Source organism: Hippoglossus hippoglossus, chromosome 5 (assembly GCF_009819705.1).
Source record: "Hippoglossus hippoglossus isolate fHipHip1 chromosome 5, fHipHip1.pri, whole genome shotgun sequence".
Taxonomy (NCBI): Eukaryota; Metazoa; Chordata; class Actinopteri; order Pleuronectiformes; family Pleuronectidae; genus Hippoglossus; species Hippoglossus hippoglossus.
The window spans coordinates 5,164,001-5,185,931 of NC_047155.1; the positions used below are offsets into that span (position 1 = coordinate 5,164,001).

Genomic DNA, 21,931 nt, shown 5'->3' on the forward strand with positions numbered 1-21,931 from the left:
ACACCAGAAAGTCTGAACCAAGGTTCATGTGTCATATTGTTTATATTTGTTAGTTTTAGTTTCACATTGTAATTATGGGAGAACGCTAAAGACTTTTCCACAACACACATCTACATATACTTGACATTGATTGGTTTCGCTGATGTGAGCATGTTGTCTCTTCAATGGGAAGGAGTCTTATTGTTTGTGAAATTCGTTACTATCAGCAAACTGAGCATCCTCATCATTCAAATATTATATCATAAGCGAGCAATCTTACAAGCTTCTTCTTCTTCTTCTTCTTCTTCTTCTTCTTCTTCTTCTTCTTCTTCTTCTTCTTCTTCACCACAAAACCCTTTTGGAGTCTCAGAGGTAAACAGCGTTACAGCCAAGTCCAATACAATTTAAGTAAATGGTGACTCCTTCTTCAGATGTAAAAAAGCCACAGATAAAAGCATAACGTGCCTCCATACAGCTCCTGTGGTGTCATCTAAGTGACCGTAAGACATTCACATTCGACTCGAAACAAGGTCATTTACACCATGTTTTTATCCTAAATGTCCTCTGATATGCTAAAAGTGTTTTGAAGACTCAAACACTTCTCCATCGGCATTGAGGTGAGTAGATAATGTGAACTATTCCTTTAAAAAATAGGTCAGAAGGTCCAGAACCAGTCAAAGTTAGTCAGCAGATGCATCATCCTAACTCACTTCTTTCCTAAACGTGAGGGTGATTTTCTGCTTGGGGTTGCATCGGTCATTTTTCAAATATGTACTCTCTTTGCTTTCGGAACAATTTGTCTCACTGCTGTTTTCCTTATTTCCAACAGATGCTCCAGTTAGTGAGTCACCCAGCTGGTAAGTTGCCTCTGATTCCTATCTCATTGTGGGGAGAAGTGCTAAAGGGCGGTGGAGGAAGTAGACTCCAGGCGACACCACATCAGTGTCATGTCATTATGTCTGAGATAATGTCAGTGGGTATGAGATACAGGGATGTTACCCTACATGTGTTTGTACAACATGGAGACGCCAGATGGTTCCTCACACCCGCAGCTAGAAGGAGTAATGTCAAGTATGAAGTGATGCTGCTGCTCCAGTTCCAGGGGGAAATCACGGGTCTGCCTAATTCATGATGATGCATATACAGAAAGATAAGATGAGTCTTGTTTATACTCCATCCCTAAGTTTTCTGCTTCCTCCCAGTACAGTGGAGGGGGGATGGGAACTCATTTCATTGGAATTTACTGTACAATTTCCCCTAAAAAAGCTGTGAGACTGTTGCAACATCAGTGGCTCAATTCAATGAAGTATAACATCAGGCCTCGTACTTTTTCTTATCCTGAAATTCTTTGACTTTTGTCCTAACTGGCTGAGCTGCACAGACTTGTCATAGCTTGCTTGTTTCAGCCTGATTTATGATGAGCTATGCATTTGTGAGATCTGATTATCATAAGCATACTTAAATGTTCTTACATGACTGCAAATTCCATCTGGTGTGTGGGAAAAGTTTCACCCTGAAAAATGTTGAGTAGAGTAGAAAGAACAATTTATCACTAAGCTTCAAATCTTCAGAAATCAGCAAACAATAAAAGCAGTGGCACTATATACAAACTGAGATAATCCATGTTCCTATGACTACTTCTTGTTTCTGGAAGGACGTGCGTTGATTCAGTTTGACCCATTTCACTGATTTGAGTGAAATGGCACAATAATTAATTAAACCGTCATTATAATCTGGTGGTGGCACAATGTAAAGGACCTGCAGACCCGTGCAGCACCTACTCAAGCTCTCTTCAATTAGTCCGGCTGTTTCACTCACTCTCCTGCTAGCGAGGGGGACAAATTACACTTCTATATGTTACATTATAGTTCTTTAACCTCACGTGATTCCACTTAACTTCAGCCTGTGCAGAGTAACCAAACCCACCTGGTGCATACATCTCAGAAGCCACTGCACATAAACCTGAGCACAAACACAGTAAACTAACTGGGGCCACTGGGGCTGATTTGTATCTGTTGTGCTTTGGGTGAGATGACACGCAGCCTTTAAGTCGTGTTTCCTCCACACACACACACATGGAAACATTATAATCCACTTGATAAATGAAGGGTTTCCCTCGTAACAAGGTTCTTTTCACTTGATTGTTTGCTTTTTTTTATTACTAACAGTAAAAACAAATTAGACAGTAATTGCAAATCACCAAATTAGTAAATTCAGTTTTATTTAACTACAGTTAAACTTCAATATCCTCTTAGCTATACTTTCACAATCTGGGGCAATGGTTGACGATTAATCCTCAACATCTGCATCAAAATGGCGGACTGGAAAGAATGATGTGTGTTTTTGTCATTATTTGGTTAAACCCAAATTTTAATTGGTTATTAAAACAATCCAGTACTTTTTACTGTGTTTCACATTCATCAATATCTCTTGGAAGTAATGTCAGGAAACTTTATGTACAAGAATTAAATGTATTTATATTACATTGTACAAGTTGGTGCAGATTCACTCTGCTGTGCTTTTCGATAGGAGCCTGATGTGTGTGTGCGGTGGTTTGAATGTTGCAGAGGTTACTGGTAACGTGAAGTGAACTCTACTCTCAATATACAGTGAACTTCAGGTGCAGGTGTGAAGAGAATCTGCTGATGGAGTCACACACCATCTTTCACTCAATCAAAAAGGCTTCAAGGTCTCAGCACAGAAAATGATAATGAGATATTTTATTGATTCCTCAGGGGCAACAGTCTTTCTCCTGCCCCGCTGTACAGGGAGGTGTGCCATCTTATTTAATGGCTCAGACCATTGGAATCTCATTAGTCTGTGTAAAACAAAATGAAATAAACACTGTGGTTTATAGCTGCAAAGCTTCTACCACATTCATACCAGGGGAGGGAATACGCCCTTACTTCTGTTCCGAATGCCTCGAAACACTAGATTATAGTAATTAAGAAATCTGATCTTTAATTGTTAAGCAATTATTCAACTTTTGTAATATTGTAAGATAAAGTTTCGGTGGCAGAGACGTCTCAGATAAGCACGTTAACGGACAACAGGAATGGATAAAGCCTCAACAAAACGGAAACATAACCACGATGGATTGTTGACATTGAAACGAGCTGAGTCACTGCAGCAAAGTGAGCCGTCGATTGTTAAATCCTGGAAAAAAGCAGTCGTTGCTTTAAATGTGCTGCTTGTCTCTCTGAGTTGTTGCGGTTCAGGTGGTTGGACCAGAAAAAGGAAGAACGTGCAAATGACGGCTCCAGCCAGCAGGTTGTGTGGTTGCGTTTCCGTTGTGTTGTCACATCTTCATCGTGTTGTTGCTGTTGCATTCGTGTTTCACGTTAATGCCCTTGTGTGAGACATCTTGGTATAAAATATTTCTTCTTCCTCTTTGTTCGGTTTATTGGCGGGTGGCAACCAACGTCCCTATGTGATAAATGCAATAAAATGAGTTGTGCACTTCCTCCTCCTTCCCGGACTCGTTCCATTTGCGAGAACTCTTTGGTTTTAAGAATCCCCCCCCCCCCCAGCCTCGGTGTCCTGCGTGTTGAAGCCATCCAGGGGCCCTGGTTTTTGGTGAGGCCCCCCACCTGTGCTTCTAGGAAGTGTGCTGAGAAACCTCTGCTGACAGTCGACGGTAGAGGCTGGATTCCTGTGGGCTTTCCTGTGCTGAAAAGAGACGCCTGTATTTGTGCACAGGTGCGCGCGTGTGTGCGTGTGCGTGTGCGTGTGTGTGTGTTGCAGCTATGTGCATGAACGACTGCACATGTGTGTGTGTGATGGAGTCACAGTGAGGTCTTGGCAATTTCTCATCCAGGGACATTTCTGCTGAGTGCACGTTTCCACGTTAGCCTGGCAGAGCTATCAATAGCATTTTCCAGCATTAAGGTGTGAAGACCGTCAGCACATCAGCAGATTTAGAATAACATCACAGAAATGACTTTGTGATTGTCGTTTCAGAAACATGTATTTTTTTTCCTGCTTGTTCGGCTCGGGGCAGCGTTTCCCTCCAAACGCTCCAGTGTTTGATGCCAACATTGACTTGTGGCTTCACTCTTCGCCCCTTGACAGATAGTTTTCATTAAACGCACGGCATGGAACCTCAGCGGTGAGGACGTGGACACAAGAAGAAACCATGACGACGTGGCGTGTATGTGTCTTGTTTCATTTACAGAGCGAGAGTAGAACTTCATCTGTTGAAGTTTCTTTGTTTGCCGTCACCTTTCTACCCTTTGGCATCCTTGCAGAACTTTACACCTTTGCCCCCGGCAAGGAAACTCATCTACTGAAGCTTACGGGACACATTTATCTTTCATGGGCGAGGACCACCTCACCCTGTTGCACTCCTCGGCCAGGCGTGCTGTGAAAGCAAAAGAAAACAAGTGATGCTGCATAAGCAATAAAACGCACAAATATATAGAGAAAACGTGAACCAAAGACGTATATTAGTGTTATCTTATTTGAGTCGTGCAGACCAATGTCGGGGGGGAGGTGACGCTGCATCATGGGAACGGTTTAACTTGGTGTTTACATGGGGAGATTTATGACCTGAGGACAAACAGAGCTCCATCAGTATGGTCAGCACAATGTGAGACACCAGGGGGCAGAACAGGTAGACCCATGTCCCGCCGCACTGCCCCGGCACAGTAACTGAGAGGAATGGTTGAAGTGTGAGATTTGCATCCAGGTCGCTTTCCACTGGAGGCTGCGCTCGGCCCCCGGGCTGCGTCATTTGCATTGACAAATGGTTCCCGCCCCCTCTCTCCTGGAGCTGTACGTCTCACTCGGCCTTATAGGCACAGATAAGTTGTGAAGGGACGCACAGAGATACGCCGGGATCGACCGCTGCACGGCTCAAATCACTCACAACCTGACGTGAGCGCACACAGCCGGGGAGGGACTATTGTCTCGGCTCCACGCCGTTCCCACACAGGCCATTTTAATGATGAGGGAGCGGTCTATTGTCAGAAATGTGTTGACACATCGCTCTTTATTTTGTCTTCATGTGGGCGCAGATCGTTTTCCAGCTCCCTCCATTGAGACGAATGATGCAGCATTATAGAGAAAGCAGCAGAGTAATGCTCGGCAGCTTGATACCGCTGCAGAACCAAATGGCCACTATCAGCACCTGTAATATCAGTCAGTGTGGAGAGATATTTATGAATCTCACCCATCAGTATTCTGTCTGTCGTTAAACAAAAGGTACAAGATGCCTGCTGTTATTTTTTAATCCTCCACTGCTCCGGGCTCGCTCTCCTTTCTCTCTAACACACACCTCACCTGCTGCTGTGTCGTGCAGTGCATTTAGAAAGTGTTCAGACCCCTTCAGGTTTTTTCACATTCATCTATGACGCAGCTTTATGCAAAAACCACTGCACTCAATTCGTGGGAACAAAGTGAGAAAGTTTTTGCAAAATTTTCCAAAAAGAAGAACTGAGATATCACATTGACTGAAGTTTTCCGACCTAACGCTATGACACTTTTTAGCTCAGGTGGTTACTGTTAATTATTTCCTCCAAGGGGGGGGCGGCTTTGTAACAGAGATGACCAAGAACCTGATGATCACTTTATCCCAGTAAAGGTCATAAACCCCACCTCCTCCATGACATCACATGGGACATGGGACAACCTCAAACAAACAACCTGTCAAATTAGTTTTTCTCAAATATGGTTTCTGTCATTCTTATCACACAGATGTGTTCTGGCAATTTTTAATTTGTTATTAGAAACTATGAAAACAGGATGAAACATCATGATTGACAGGTGAGACCGACTTGTGATTGGTCGATGTGTAGTGGCAGAACCTTGCTCCACACTGATTCCTTCTGCTTAGACTCTAAATGGCTTCATTTGTATGATCAGCGTTTGTATCCAGGAAAGTTTGGCTTCATTTTTTTGCACCGTGGAAGGAAGATGAGACTCATTGTCCATCTTTAAAAACAGAATATGGTCTTGAATACTTGCAAACGTTTCTAAAATTATGTTTTTATTTTCATGAGGAGCTATTTTATGAGGTTTTTATTTGAGAAACAAACCACAACAAAATGTCTTGATACTTTGTGAATGCTTTGGACAAGGACATATAATAGTTTGCAAGATGGTTGGAGACATTTACTTTTATTTCCACTTAAATGAAAACTTCCCGAAGCTTGTTCTCTCCTGCAGGTCAAAACCACAGCATTTAATCCACATTGTTTTCCCTGTCGTGTTTATCTGCCTCTTGCCCGTCACTCTGCTGCTGCTGCTGCATCGTGGAGAGTTGCTGAGGTGTTTAGCAGAGGGACGGATTTAATTAGTGTAAATGTGTCTCTCCTACACGATGGATCCTGTCACATTATGAGTCATGTGGGGGAGGACAGTCCCTCACTGGCAGCGTCAACACAGGCCATGCGATAGCTGTGTCAACAATATTTCCCCTGTCTGTTTTTAATAGCTGGTTCAGGACATGTTTTCACACACAAAGCCACCGGTGATTATAGTAAGCCGCAGGCCTGACAGATAGTGATTCGACAGAGCTCGAGGGCAAATTAAGTAACGCAAGTAACAAGCAGTAGGTGTGAGGCTTTGTAAAAGTTGTCCATCAGCTCCGCTAATCCCACGTCCGGCTGAAGTTGTCACTTTTATCACAAAAATAACGGAAGAAGAAGCAGAAATAGTCATAAATAATAATCATTTTAATTCTGTAATTCTGAATAATTCACTAATATCAGTTTGGCTCGAGGTTTCCGTGTGGGTGGAAAGTTTCAGGACTAAAAAAAACCTGTGAAGCCGACATAGAAAAACCAGCCACAAATAAAAGATAAAAGTCCTCAGAGAGCCTGTGCATCCCCCCCCCCCCGCCAACGCAGAGCAACCCTCCACATCTGTTACTGGGTGATGGAAAGATTTTTGCAATTAATTTGTGTCTGACTGCTCAACTGCATAAAAATACATATAATAATAGATTTAATGTGCCAGGTACGTTTCATCTGAGTGCAGTGGGTCACATGGAAAATGGTGAAAAGGTGAAGAAAAAGCCCAACGTCATGGAAATCCGTATAAAATGCTTCATCCTCACTTTGAATAGGATCCAAATGGGAAGTGCAGAAAAAAGTTCATATAAACAAAGTTGTTTACATTCATCTATCAACTTATTCCAGAAATCTCTGTATGTCGTATAACTCGAGTACCCTTCATCTTATCAGCTTCACATTTATACGTACATTCAATATTAATAGACTTTGACAACTGGCACTTTGTAGCAGTGTCTCCTGGGACATTTGAGATCACCACGCATTCACGACAATAGGAACTGATTCTCCACTTTGGGGTTTTACCGAGTCGAGCTTCATTAAGCTTCCAGTGAACGGCTCTTGGTGCAGCTTCGTGGTTCTGAGCAGTCCAGCAGCAGCAGCAGCAGCAGCAGCAGGTCTTTATTTGCTCTTATTTACTGCGGGTCACTTTAAAAGTTTCAGATAGATAACAGGAACTAGTATCAGTCGACAGGCCAAACCAGGCAGCTTGAGAACGGCACTAGTGTGAATATAAAAGAGGATATCACGGAATTTACAAGATGATTTAACTTGTTCATCGACCAAACTTTCACAATTTCATTTAAATCTATGAATTTTATTTAATTAATTGGTTACGTGGCTACTAGGAGTTAAAAATGCATCTGTCAGCATGGAACTGCCTCACAAACAGGCTGATAATCTGACAGCAGCAGGTTGTGCCCTGTCAGGAGTTAGGGAGTGTGCGTCTGCATGCTTTGATAGCAGCAAACTACTCCCACCCCCACCTCCAGCCACCGTGCCTCCCTTTCCTCTCACTGAAATCAACCTGTAATGAGGCGCCCGGCGCTCGTTGTCGGTTTAACTGTGCTAATGTTTGGGTACCTTCCAGGGCCGCGGCAGCAGACGAGCCCAGCACCTCGGCTCCTTGTGTGGGAACGGCGCTCCCGGGGCTTCCTGTGGCGACATCAGCTGCGGAGAAGCCGGCTGATTCAGCAGAGCACGGCAGAGAGAGCGTCAAGGAAAGCTCTGGCTCCAGGGACAGCTCTGAAGGTACAGAACTAAATTATATTGACAGGGAAGTGATGCACCTTTATATTGAAGATCAAGGGGTTCAATTTCAGAGCAGAAAGATTAGACCTAAGCTTGCCTTGGGATTCAGGCTCATTCCACCAATGTGTTATAGTGTTCACATCACAGACAGATCCAATAGAAAACCAACAGGGCCTCCAGAGTTGCGTAAACAGCACTGTGGACTACACTATAATGACACTGGCAATATAAATTGTGCACCAGTATTCTGTTAGTGCTGCACATCGCATCTCTTGACCTTGATCAGAGGTGACAAGAAGAGCATATTACAGACTTACAGCCACCTGAGGGCTCATTGATTCCTCCGGTGGGCAGACACACACATGTACAGACACATGAATCCACGCAGACACACACACACACACACACACACACACACACACACACACACAGGGTGCACACAGATCGACACAGTACACACTGGCTCACGCGCACACATTCTCTGCCATGATTTGATTCCTACACAGACATGACATGAATCCAATTAATTCGGGATGAGGATCAATAGAGAACCATTTCCATGAGGGAAAATTGCTTTTGGATTTTGACTCCGTCAGCAGCGCTGCTGTTATTTGAAGGTGGCTCAGAAATGAGAAATGTAAAGGAGCCCCGAAATGCTGCATGACATTTTTTTTTATATCCCACCCCTCTGATGTATTTTCACACATGCACACAAAGCAAGTTATCTTAAGATGAATGACAACGTTTGCACTGATCTTAATGGGAAAACTGTTACAATGCTGCATTTGTGTTTTTACATTTGAAACTGTTTTTTTTCAGACTCTATGAAACATTTCTGCTTTTCTATTAACCTGCAGAGGTTCTTTGTGTTGTCACTGTTTCAGTTTGACCAAATGTACTTAATATGGGTCATCTGCTAACTCCAGAAATCTGTATCTGTCCGTCTGTGGCTCACATAACTCGACAATCCGCTCATCTTATCAGCTTCGTACTCGGCATGTGAAAGAGTTCAGGGTTCTGCGAACTGAGTCGAGCTCCACTGGACTTTGAATAATCAGGTGAACGGCTCTTTGTGCTGCAGCGGCGATGCAGCTCTCTTAATTACTGCAGGTCACTTTTACAGTTTGAGAAAGAAAAGCTTTGCACAGGCCAAACAAGCTCATTCCAAACATAGAACACGCTTTATCAAGCACTGTTGTGAATAATGAAGCATTTCCTGTGTGTAGCAGCCGCCACTTACTTGATTGTGGTCACCGCACATTGTGATGTGATTGCCTGACATTGATTTCTAAATGCTCACTATGTAATTTCTCTTTTTTTTCGCAAACAACTGGGACAAATTCATAACGACGGTGTATTTCTGCGGTCGCCTGCAGCGCCGGTGCGACCTGTCAACGAGTTTACCAGAGTGTCATTGTGCTGCTGTAGAGAAAAGTTAAATAAAAGTAAGAAGACGGAGCGGGGAACTTGTGGTTTACCACATTTGGAATAACAAGCCGTGTTCCCGCGAGGCCCAATCACTTTGCAGATATGCTGATAGTCAGACTGATAGCCCAAATCCAGTTGTTTTCTTCTCTGTGCTGAATCCTCTCTGAATGCACAAGTGAAGGAAAGGCAGCGAGACATAAAGAACATCTGAGTAGCTAATCCTGTTTTGAGGAAAGAACAGTCGCCCCTTTGTTCGTCTCCTGGATTGTGCCCAAGGTAATTTCAAATGTCGGATTTAACTCCGCTGAATAATCCGGGACAGAATACACATCTCCAATCAGATTAATTGAAAGCAGTGATTGTTGCTGTTCGGGGGGATTAGGGGAAAGTGTTGCAGATAAATCGCAGTTTAAAACCAAATCAATAAAGCTCACTGAGCTAAATTAGCCCGAGACACTCTCAAAGCAGTTAATGACATGCTGTCGAGCGTGGAGATAGAACGGGTCAATAGCTCAAACAAGCTCGATCGCAATCACGTCGCGTTACGTGGACGAAGCCCGTTATGGCCACACGCACCTGACGTGTGCCAAATCTCCCCGAGGAAGACGAACAAGTAAGTAAATATTCCATCTGGGTGAATTCCCAACCGGAGGGAAAACAATCTGGCATCTTCTATCTACTCTGCTTTGCCAAATGGATTCCGGGTATGTAGTCTGGTGTTATGTGTGTGTGTCGTGGGAGAAATGGTCCAACAACAGGAGGTGCAACTATCAAACAGAAGTGTTGATAAAAGATAGAAAACCTGAATCGCCATTCTTCCATTTAAAAACAATGTTCGTTGACTTTGCTAACTTTGCTGGTTTTTCCTCGCCAGCCTCACGTGCGGTCGAAGTCGAGCCACCGACGTCGGACTCTCCCGAGGTGATCTACGACGACGTGCCCGGCGAGGACCCCCTCTCTCCTGTCGAAGGTTAGCGCGCGGTGACAGGATTATGTGTGTTTACGACGTTTGTTCGCACATGAATCTTGAAGCGCGGCGTCGCTGACTTGTAACGTTTCCCTCGCAGACATGATTTATGAAGACGTTCAGAGAGACACGGGTCCTTTGAACGCAGGCAACGGCTGGAGCTCCAGCGAGTTTGAGAGCTATGACGAGCAGTCGGATAATGAGGCCAAACTACCTGCAAAGAGCAAGGTATTGTGTGTGTGTGTGTGTGTGTGTGTGTGTGTGTGTGTGTGTGTGTGTGTGTGTGTGTGTGTGTGTGTAGGTGTGTTCCTGATACATGTATTTGTCTGTCACGGATGATTCTTTATTTTAAGCGGCCAGGTTGTCGTTGAGTTTTCCATCCCTTACAAAAAGAATCAAGGAGAGTGTTTCATCTCCCAGTCCTCCGCTGCAGCCGTCTTTATTAATGTACAGAAGTGGAAGGAATCTATAAAGAACGTGAGAGATCGGGCTGTCTGGGCTTTATGCCTCCATTGTGAAACGAAGGTAAACAAGAGGCATTTCTGTGGGAGAAGCCTCAGATCTCCTCTCTCCTCTGTCTCCTCTCTGCCAAGGCTGCTGTTCATCAGTGGTCCTGCAGCCCATCAACAGTGTTGCTCTTCCACATGATGGCACTGTGCACACATTCACACATTATACTGCATTCTCCCCTTCCGCTCCACCAGCCTTTAACACGCATGCTTCGATGCAGGCATTGGGGGGAAAAAATGTAGGAGTCATACTAATAAAGAAGCGTTGGGTGTTTAATCATTATCAGTGTTTAGACTTATTCTGGCCTCTAACACTATTTTTTCTTTACACATCGCAGTTTACAGATTTATGAATACGCTTTGAAGTAAGACAATACAGAGTTAATGCTTTTTAGGGAAACCGAAGGGGGAAAGAAATGCTTTGGTACAAAAAAAACAAAAACAAAGGAGTTGTGGTAATTACAGGAGGGTGTGGTGTGAACCCCCCCCCCCCTTTTCCCAGGCCACTGAACAAGAAGAGGCTCTTCAGCTGCACCGGTCGAACAATTGATGAAGAACTCTTTTACATTTTATATAAAACACATTGTTTATAATTAGTCCTGCTCGATTAACTTTTCCCCGAGTGCACCTGAAGTCTTCCTCTCGTAGTTTTGCTTTTTTGATATTAGCCCTGAACTGCCTGCACTGCCCCCCCCCCCCTAACATCCCCTTCTGTAAATCAGTGGCCATTAGTCTCATAGAGCAGATTTCCTTTGACCAGAGCAGCGCTGTGAGCTTTCACTCTCTGTGCTTGTGATTAATTCCCGATGTTGTGTCGCTTGTTTTTGCCTTGATCACTTTGCCTTTCCGTTTTCCCTTTTCCATTTCCTCTCCTCCCCTGTGTTTATTGTTTTCCCCTCTGTCTTCGCCCCCTCGGCCGTGCCCTAAAACGCGACCTGGCCTCCCCCCCTCCCCCATGCCCCCCTCCCCCATGCCCCCCCCCGCCTGTCCACCAACACCTCTAGCTCTCTCCTGACGGGCTTCGGGAGCGGTGTGCCAGGACCAAGCGAGAACTGGCCATGCGGCTGTCTGGCAAACACAACTATGACATCAAGGTATATCTGCGAGTGAACACAGCGATATCACACCTTTTTCTTTGCAGAGCTCGAAGCAGGCAGTGAGATGTTTGCTTCTAGGACTGACGATCACCCAGAGCTGAAATACGCTGCGTTCGTGAGCTTAGCTGATTCAGAGGCTTTACTGACTTGCTGCACCCTCCTTTCCTTTGGACTGTGACTTTCTTTTTCACGACTGTCTTGCTCCCCCCCTCTCCCCCTCTCCCTGCCTGGTTTAATATCAAGATGCATTTATGGGACACATGAATAATTTAATCATATTCTGCGTATTTACTTCCATAAACACCAGTGCAACTTACCCCCAATTAATGACCTACTTTCCCGAAGCAGCATCATTTAAAAATACTATCACCCGGAGTGTATTCTGGGTGCGTGGAGTCTGGTTGCAGGTCCTCTGTGATGCTCAGGGTGGAGTTTGCGGTCAGATAAATTCTCCCACACTGATCTCGGTGACTCTTAATATGGAGAGACACGCTCATGGACTCTCTGATTAGAGGCTGTACAGCGAGCCACGGGGAGCCGCAGATGGCGAGATTCGCGATGAGCCCAGCGAGCGCCACTTCTCTCCAGCGCTCTCCAGAGGAGCAGCGTAGGTCATCAAGACTCCGCAGCATGGCACGGGCCCTGTGCTTTAACGCTCCCTCGCTGTCTGTGTCTGCTCCTTCCCACCAGGTTCAGCAGCTCATGAAGGCGGCGAGAAGTGGGACAAAGGACGGGCTGGAAAAGACCAAATTGGCCGTCATGCGAAAAGTGTCCCTCCTGCAGAGGAAAGATCAATCGGGTAAAGGTCTGATCTCTTCTTGTCTGAAAAGTTTCCAACTGTTTGTTATCTTTTGGTTGAAAGTGCAACGATTTCTAATAATGGATAGTGGTTATGAAGTTTGTTTTTTTGTTGCTCCTGCCTGTTGACTTTTTGAATTAGAGGCAGTTTCTCGTGTGTAGAGCTCGCCGAGCCAAAGTCCTGTTAGATGGAGGAAAAAGTTTTTATTTTGCACGATCCCCTCAGGCAGAAATGAAAAACGCTGTAGAAAATAAAGACAGATCACACTGATTAAAACCATAATGAATAAAACAGGCAGTCCGTCTTAGTTTCAGTCGAGTTACGCGTGAGGGGAGGATGAAGCAGCTCATGCTACACACTATAGGTTTCTGCACATCCCCTGTCTAACAATAGAGGGAGATTAGCATCCATTAGCTTAGCACCGAGCAGCTCCGAAAACCAAGATACCAGACCCCCCCGCTGCGCTTCAAACGAATCTGCGAGCCATCACAAAGAGGTAAAGAGGCCGGTGCTGCTATTTTTAGGTGTTGATGTCTTTAATTGGAAAGACATCAAGGAACGGTGGGAGCTTCTGGTATCTTGTGTCTTTATGGTGTGAAGTCGTTCTTATTTTTTTGTGATGGTGTCGAATGTCTTTGTGCCAATGCAGAGATGAGAATGACACGTTCCCGTGTGCTGGCTTTACTCCTACAGAGATAGAGTATTGTTTTGAAAGTCTTTTTTTCGTTCATAGGCCTCTCTCTCTCTCTCTCTCTCTCTCTCTCTCTCTCTCTCTCTCTCGTTCCATCCTCCATTGCTTGCTCTCTCTCTCTCTCATTCTCTTTTTCAGCGAGTACAAAAGTCTCTTCATATTTTAGAGGTAATAAACTTAGTGTGTCGCAGTGTCTCCAGCTGCAGTGAGATCTGAAGGCTGCTCCTCTGCTGTTCCCTCTCTGTCTCTGACACACACACACACACACACACACACACACACACACACACACACACACACACACACACACACACACACACACACACACACACACACACACACACACACACACACCATTTCTCTTTTTAACCTCTCTGTATTTGTCTCCTTCATTCCTGATTGTCTGCAGAGGAGGAGGATGATGCAGGATACCTGGATGTGGCTGTGTCGGAAATGAAGCACCCTCCCCCACAACTGAGTCCGATGCCGGAGGGGCTGACCAACCACCAGGTGCACCTCACACTTTTTGCAGATATTTATTTTTCTTTTCTTTTCTGTGCTTGTGCAGCGCCTCATTGTAAACCCGCCTGTTTGCTTGGCCGGTGTTAAAGCTGGTTGCAGCTTTTCTGTCTGAAACTGAAAGAGTGACCTGCAGTAATTGAGCTGTGGCAAATAAAAGCCCTGCTGCAGTCACCTGTGTATTCAAAGTTTATTAATATTGTATGTATACCGTATCCAAATCCCACCAAACTCAACACGGCACTTCCTTTGGCCCTTAACGATACTAAAGCCAAGTTTGAAGTCGAAGCACAGTTCTGGAGACATGCCACAAACAGACAGATTTGCAGTGGCTAGATGTTTAACCTGCTTGTGTAGAAACAAGCACTGTTATTAATGTCTTGCACCTGGGTGTCGTGTTTAAAAGTAGTAATATTATATAGTAGTAAGTATTTTACACATTTTTATTTATTCTTCTCTTTTCCCTGTTTGGAAAAGCATCATGTTTCATAATGTTACGGCCAGAACAGGCGTTTTCACGTCACAGGAAATCCAACGACTCAGACACCGAGGCCTCGCTCGAACAGACCCTCACCACTTTGACTCTTTTTTCCTCCTGTGACAAACACGTGATCCTCGTGCACTCCATCAGCGTGCACCACGTTTAACTGAAAGCACACTGCACACTGCCGCCCCATCGTGTCCTCTTAGCGCTGGATTCCCTGACTGGTCTGTTGTCTATGCAGGTTGTCAGACGCCATATCCTCAGCTCCATCATCCAGAGCGAGCGCAGCTACCTGGAATCTCTCCGGAGAATCCTGCAGGTGAGTTGTTTAGTGCCTGTTGTCCCCCTCTGCCACATGCAATATCTTCACCATTTAGCCAATATGAGTTACACCGGAAGGAGAAGTGGTGATATCCATCAAATTACAGAGGTGTCTCGGCAAAAATAATCCTGATAAAACAAGCGCTCTGGTTTCTGCGGCGCGGCGTTGATGCTAAGAGAAAGAGACACTGTCAGGCGTGCTCAGGACGCGGCGCAGCCTTTTTTATGTTTTTTGGTGGGGGAAAGGAGACTTGTCATCGTGTAATCACAAAAAATGACAGGAGCACCTACTGAAATGCAATCAGCAGCAATCAATGGCTGCCTCATGCACCGCAAACTTCTTCGCTGTCAGGATATGATGTGCCACATTTGTTGCGGAGAGACTTGATTCTGGTGCTACGTGGGGATGCTCTTTGGAAATCTCTCTTCTCGGCTCACAGAGTGAATGCAGCGTCTCCGGAGAGTTAAAGACATGAAAAGATGAAAGGTCACGAGTACAATTAGACACTGAGGCTTGTAACTTTACTTTTTCACTGTGAAAGGGTTGTTCGTGTTGCAGCCGCCTGCCCCTGTTCCCTCCGTCGATGATTCAGTGACAGGTTCGCAGAGATAAAACTTGTGAAATATCAGGTGGCGTCTGGGTGGAGCAGAATTCTCTGTATTCTTTTTGTTTCATTACTTCAATTTATCATCCCACACGTTTTTAAAAATGTCATCAACACGCCCACTCGCTCGCGGTGAATTCTCTGGACATTATCCTGCTGTATTCTCACGTGGAGTTTTTATTTTTTGGGGGGCTGGCAGGAAAAAACTCTGGAGAGCGTCCTGCGTTCTCACACACAGCCCCTCCAGAAAATTCCAGGAGATTATCCGGAGTTCTGTGCATTAATGTTTGTGTTGAAAACTGTTTCCGTCCGTCTGGTTTAGCTTTGACACAATATTATCCACACTTCAGCAGGTGCCGATTCAAAGAAGTCATGTTTACTGGGTTGCTTGTCAACATCGTTTCTATAGGCTACGCTAATATCCCCCATGAGCACCGAGTGAAGAATCAGTCAATGCCCCTTTCACCATGTCGCTCTTGCTTCTGTAACTCTGCTGGGAGCTGCTACTTTGCCATTATTATTCTGGCTTTTATGATTACAAGTCACCTTGAGTGCTGAACATGTTTGCTCTTCGCAAACGCTGCTTTACGGGTGAATCCTCTGGATTGATGTGCTTCCAGGCAGCATGACTACATTTCCTCATTATAGCAGATTCATGGGATATTTGTCAGTTACCTCTCACTTGTGTATTTATGCTGCTGCAAAGAAGAAGTTCTAACGGGGGTGATGGACTGCAGATTCATCTCAAGCACACACACACGCACACACACACGCATACACATGCACATATACCGTCAGTAATAAAAAAACCAATTTTCTCTCCCAATCTCACCAGGAATACCACCGACCGTTGATGGAAGCAGATCCGCGCATCCTGAGTCCGAGGAAGATCCGCCCCATATTTTACCGAGTCCGGGAGATCACGCAGTGCCACTCCATGTTTCAGATTGCACTGGCGTCTCGAGTGGCTGAGTGGGACAGCAGCGAGAAAATTGGAGACTTATTTGTCGCCTCGGTTCGTGTGCATGCTTGTGTACATCACTTCATACGTGTGAAATGGAACGGCAGAGTCGAGGCTTATTTGCTGTGCGACATGTGTTCGTGTGCATCCTTTTGTTTCCGTGCAAACATGCAAACCAAAGCCTTGCGTTCGGGGTGGAAACTCCTATTGTTCTTGACATTCTAACACAATCTCTGCTACCCCCCGAGTTATAATGAGCTACAGGTTTTTTAGATTGAGCAAACAGGGATAGTTTACTCCAAACACGGAATCAATTATGGTCGAGATGAATCTCCCTGGGAAATGTGTCCACACATTTTGGCACTAGAATATTACCGTTCAGTGTGAGTCCCTGCAGTGTGCTCATCCATAAGGTCCACTCATTATTTGCCTATTAGAGGGGTGCACTCGACCCTCTCCTTCTCCGCTGGCCATTACGGCTCTGTTCCATTGATATCCTGAGACCCGCCATCAAATGAGGCCAGTGAAAGTGCTGGGACTGTGTACTCCTCTCGGCGCTGCCCCCTCTGTCATGCGGTGATGTATCCGTACCTGCAGGGCTTGTGGTAATATCTTAGAGGTAGGATCCTAAAGGAGGGTGTGAGCAATGAAGGTTAATTCCTTCATGCGATTTGCTAATTCCCCACCACTCCTCAAACCGCCACTATCAGCCGCCTGGTGTGGGTTTAATTGAGGGGAGAGAACAAATGTCTTCCGCACAACAGACACACACAAACACACACGCGCATACATTCTTGCCCGACCTCTTAAATGGCTCGTGAAGGGTGTTGCAGTAACCGGGATGGTAAACAAACCAATTTTTTTTAAAGCACTATACTTAAATGGCCATTTTCTAGCCTCCCCCCCTTTTCATTGAAATTACCCTCGGGTCGGCCTGCAAACAGGATGGTTAGCCAGACGTTCAAGATGTCAGAGGAAATTACCTGACTGCGTCTGTGGACAAAATAATCCAACGTGGCGGAGCAGTAGACCTTCTTATTATAGGGCTGTTGTCACGAGTTCAGGTAATTATGCTCGTGTCTGTTTCCACAGTTTTCCAAGTCGATGGTGCTGGATGTGTACAGTGAATACGTGAACAACTTCACCGGAGCCATGGCTCTAATTAAAAAGGCCTGCTTGTCCAAACCGGCCTTTCTGGAATTCTTAAAGGTGAGTTTCAGACCATTTACATAAAGTGTTTTTCCGCCTCTCAAGTTTTAAATCAGAGGAACCCACACGTTTTCTGTTCCTCTTTTAGTTCCCCCCCCCCCCCCCCCCCAAAGGCTCCAATAATACATCTCAGGTTTAAAACAGGAAACACAAAATGAGTGTTCATGTTCATGTGGGTATTTTTACGACCGTGGATTTGGGCGACTTGAAGGGAGATTTCGAGAATAAAGTGATAATTTTTGGTTTTGTGTCATTTAGAGGAGAAATATCAGAAGATTAGTCGCCTGTGTTAAAATGAGAAATGTGGAGCATATTGTAAATTTATACTTAAGTGCAGGTTTCAGAAATATATAAATACTTGCCTTAATATATTTTTTTATCTTTTTCTGGAAATACCATGACTGTTTTGTTATTAAATGGCTTTATTCATGTGATATTACAACTATTCCTGAAAACTTCAATTTTTCAATAAGGCCCTAATACTCATTTTATTTTGAAATATTAGAATTTTTATATGATATTTGGCTCCAGACCCCCATTTACCTTGAAAGGACGAGCTGTATAAAGGATGGATCGATACAAATATTGTAGTCCTTATTTAGTGATGTGGTGTTCACTCACTGTGCTCGTATTAACCCTGAAAATGCCCAAGGTTTTCCAGGAAATTGCCTGTATTCATGTTGTCCACGAAAATTATTCTAAGAATCTGACAATAACTGGCCTGTATTTTTATTTCTCTCTCACTCTCTGTCTGGAAACCTTTTGATAATGTGTCTTTAAAAGCTCACGAGTTGTGCGATGGATGGATAAATGGATAGATGCAAACCCTCTAGGGGATTTTACACCTCTGGCCAATCTATACGAGAAGTGGAAAGTGGAAAGTTTTCCACAACGAGACAATTATGATGTGTCCCTCTGTTTACTTAACATTTCCGATATTAATTAAGGACTGCGAACAATGAAACATTCTGCCAAGGTGCATAGACGGTGCCAAGAATTGATTTGAATATACTGAGTTTACAATTCCCTGCGTGCCCCGGCATTCATGCATGAGTATGAACCTGGATCATTGAGCTGTAATGCTGATTTATAGAAGCAGATCACACAGCTGACAGCCCTGCATGTTACTCCAGATAACATGCATCCCTTTCTGTCTGCTGAAAGCTTCCTCCGTCTCTCCCACTGACTGTTGCAGCTCGCACTGGCAGCGTGAAGAAAAAACAAATAATACATTGGTATGACACAGACTGGAAAAAGCAACCACACGGAAAATAAATGACAGACATTATGTTGTTTTTTTTAATTATTGTAGAGGCTCGTGATCATGAGCATGCAAGGAACATTTGCAGGGATTGGGATTCATGAATTATGCGACTGGTTTCAGTTGTCAGACATCATGATGTAATGTGAGAGCTGCATTTTGCAGAGATGTAACATGGTGGGTAAATCCGTTTTCGGTACAACAGAAATCTCAAAAGTCAGCAACAAAGATGTGGAGTCAGATTTTTGTCGATATAATGAGAGAGGAAGTCGTCCACCTTTAAAAGCACAGTGACAAAAATACCCTCCCCCCTTAAAAACCTGTCAAGTCTGCCATCCCCTCTCAGCCATCTCCACAGTCCCTATGAGAAAAAGAGCAGAATTTCTATGTGCAGAACATCCCATAATTTACAATGCTACTAAATCCTGTTATTGACAGTTTATTTCTTATAGTTGAAACCAAATGGCATCAAAAATAACTCTTTCTCTCCCTCACACACACACCGACAGTCAGACTGACCATCAGCAGCACCAGGAGAAATCCTACCTGTGTCGGTGGTCGTTAAAACATCCATAAAGATTTGACTGTCTTCTGCAGGCAAGAAGGATTCAGCATAAACTCGGCAGATTCTTCCTTCGCTGTGCACGTTCTCTCCAGCAGGGGCGTTGTCCTCCACACCCACAATTTTTAATGGATCAAATACTCCCAAATAATATTCACACCAAGTGCAGTGAAAACAATAAATTGTCTTTTACTCTTTAGCTCACTCCTCCCTCTGCTTCTCTTCCTCTGATCAGACTCTTTCCATCAGTGTCGACTTTGCTGAGTCGCTGCCAGTTCTCTCGTTTGCTGCTTTAAACTTTCTTCGCCTTTCTGGTAAAAACCTTTCACATGGTCGAGTTTCGGAATCTGGCTCTTGAGTTTTTGAGTGACGGCTGTCAGTCAACCCGATACTTGCGCTTTCTGCACTGGGAAAAAAAGTTTTTCATCGTTTGTTTTTGAAAGAATTTGACAAACTTTATTAATATAATACGATGTTATCCGGTTTGTGATGATATAGTGTGTGACAGTGACTGACTGATCCAATAATGTGAATGCGATGACCAAAAACTAAAGGTATTCATCATTCATCACCGAGATAAGCTCAAATATTTATAAATTTAATAGACTGCAACATTAAGACAACTTTAGGCTGAGTCATTATATTGCAATCATCAAATATCTACTTATATCAGAACATCAATGTCAATCCAATTAATTCAAAAACAGAGGATAAATCAAACCGATACTCAGTTCTAATCTATGTGTCATTTTACGAGTGAAAAAAGTTTCTTTACGCCTCAGGAAATTATATCAGCTGCTGCACTTTATAGCCGATGATGTAATAACTCTGAAGTTCCAGGAACTAATCTTTATAATTTTTCCTATGTTTTCTGTGTTTCTCAGTTGACTTCAGCCTTGGACCTTTACCAACAAACTATATTTCAAATGCGTCCAGTGGGTTTTTTCCCACTTTATGCAGATGGTGTCACGATGCCACAGATTTGACATGACACCGAAACCATATCTTCTCCTGACCTACGCCCACAGTAATACATTAGACAAAACATGCTAAAAAAAACAAATATTCCTCTTTCATACTTTCCTCTGACTAACAGACCCTGATTTTCATAACTTATTCTCCCACTCACACACCCACTCGCGGTTTGTAGAGTCTTCTGACAAGCGCCTCTTCAAGCAGGAAGTGCGTAGATTCCTCATAATGGCCTTTCTGTTCAGGAATAAAATTTCGAGTCTGTGTCTCGTTTAAATTTTTCCTGTTGTTTTCTTTGTACTTGCAGAAGAAGCAGGCATCCAGTGTTGACCGCATCACTCTGTACGGCCTGATGGTGAAGCCCATTCAGCGATTCCCTCAGTTCATTCTGCTCCTGCAGGTATAAACTCCTGTTTGTCTTACAAGCTTAAACACATCCAGTATGAGAGACTTCAGTCGGATTAAATATTTAGCAGCGTGGGCACTAATAAAGGTGCAGAGCTGCAGGGCTTTTACCTGGATTTTAAATTTTAGTGCGAGAAGTCTTACCTCACATACTTTTACATACAAGCAGCGAGCCACATCGGCTTTTTCGTGTTGCTGGCTCCACATCCCCTGCTCCTCCACTTTCTATTCCGGGCAAAGATTTGGATTTGAGCTTGACTTGACTAGATCTGCAGCAGCCCATTTCATCCCTCAGTAAGCATTGATTATCCATGAATTCAAAAGATAAGTTATGAATGTGAATCAGGCATTTTCTCCCAGCCCCAACTCGCCGCTCCAAAGAGGAAGTGGATGTATGAAATCATTACATTACCGGGGACTGGAGCTCATGGCGCCGAGCTGCGTCTGAGATGCATATCGAGACAACGCGGGACTCTCAGTGAGTCATAGATGCAGGATAAACATAGATATCAACATAAACATGGACCCGCCACAGCCTGTGGTTAGACACGGTTTGATCGTTTGGAGATTTCAAATTTATTTTAGCCGACGCTGCAAATCAGGGAGGCACACAAGTAAACCACGGACTGTGAATACAGATGGACGCATCTCTACTTCCTCCTGTTGGACAAGAATTAAGCTGAAATATTGCGGATTTGGGGTTTTTGCTATCTGGAGCTTTTCACGTCATTTGGAACCAGAAGCGGCTCGGTAGTGATCATGGTGTGGATCTGAGATTTAACCCCGTTTTTATTACATCAAGTTACTGATTAAATCCAAACATACCAAATAACCATCTTTTGAGAAATTAGTGTTACATCCATGTGGGTGAATGACCAATACTGCAGCCAGCCACTAGGGGGCAATCAAGATGTTTCGGCCTCACTTTTGGCGAACCCTTATGTCGTCCATCTTTATTCACAGTCTTTAATCGAAACCTAAAGGGAGTATTAGAATTAGCTTTGATCACAGGACTTGTTCGTATTCAGCATATTGGAGGATACCTGTGGCGGCTTGTTTTTCTTTTAAATTGTTCTGTCTTTCTAGGACATGCTTAAGAACACGCCGAAGGGCCACGTGG

At 44.2% G+C, this 21,931-nt stretch overlaps 1 protein-coding gene across 6 annotated transcripts in view; it reads left to right on the forward strand.

Moving 5' to 3' along the window:
• The window catches only part of arhgef10la (Rho guanine nucleotide exchange factor (GEF) 10-like a), a 104,573-nt gene that overhangs the window by 10,863 nt on the left and 71,779 nt on the right, over nt 1-21,931 (forward strand). The window contains exons 3-15 of one of the 6 annotated variants that reach the window (XM_034586427.1): nt 809-837; nt 7,366-7,387; nt 7,872-8,021; nt 10,324-10,419; nt 10,517-10,644; nt 11,930-12,019; nt 12,713-12,827; nt 13,922-14,022; nt 14,757-14,834; nt 16,277-16,456; nt 17,495-17,611; nt 20,714-20,806; nt 21,898-21,931. The exon at nt 21,898-21,931 is cut by the window's right edge and continues 137 nt beyond it. In XM_034586427.1, the coding sequence (XP_034442318.1) occupies nt 809-837; nt 7,366-7,387; nt 7,872-8,021; nt 10,324-10,419; nt 10,517-10,644; nt 11,930-12,019; nt 12,713-12,827; nt 13,922-14,022; nt 14,757-14,834; nt 16,277-16,456; nt 17,495-17,611; nt 20,714-20,806; nt 21,898-21,931 (1,233 nt within the window). Of the gene's footprint in view, nt 1-808; nt 838-7,365; nt 7,388-7,860; nt 8,022-10,323; nt 10,420-10,516; nt 10,645-11,929; nt 12,020-12,712; nt 12,828-13,921; nt 14,023-14,756; nt 14,835-16,276; nt 16,457-17,494; nt 17,612-20,713; nt 20,807-21,897 lie in introns of all 6 variants that reach the window. The other 5 variants (XM_034586428.1, XM_034586431.1, XM_034586429.1 and 2 more) reach the window with 5 other exon arrangements.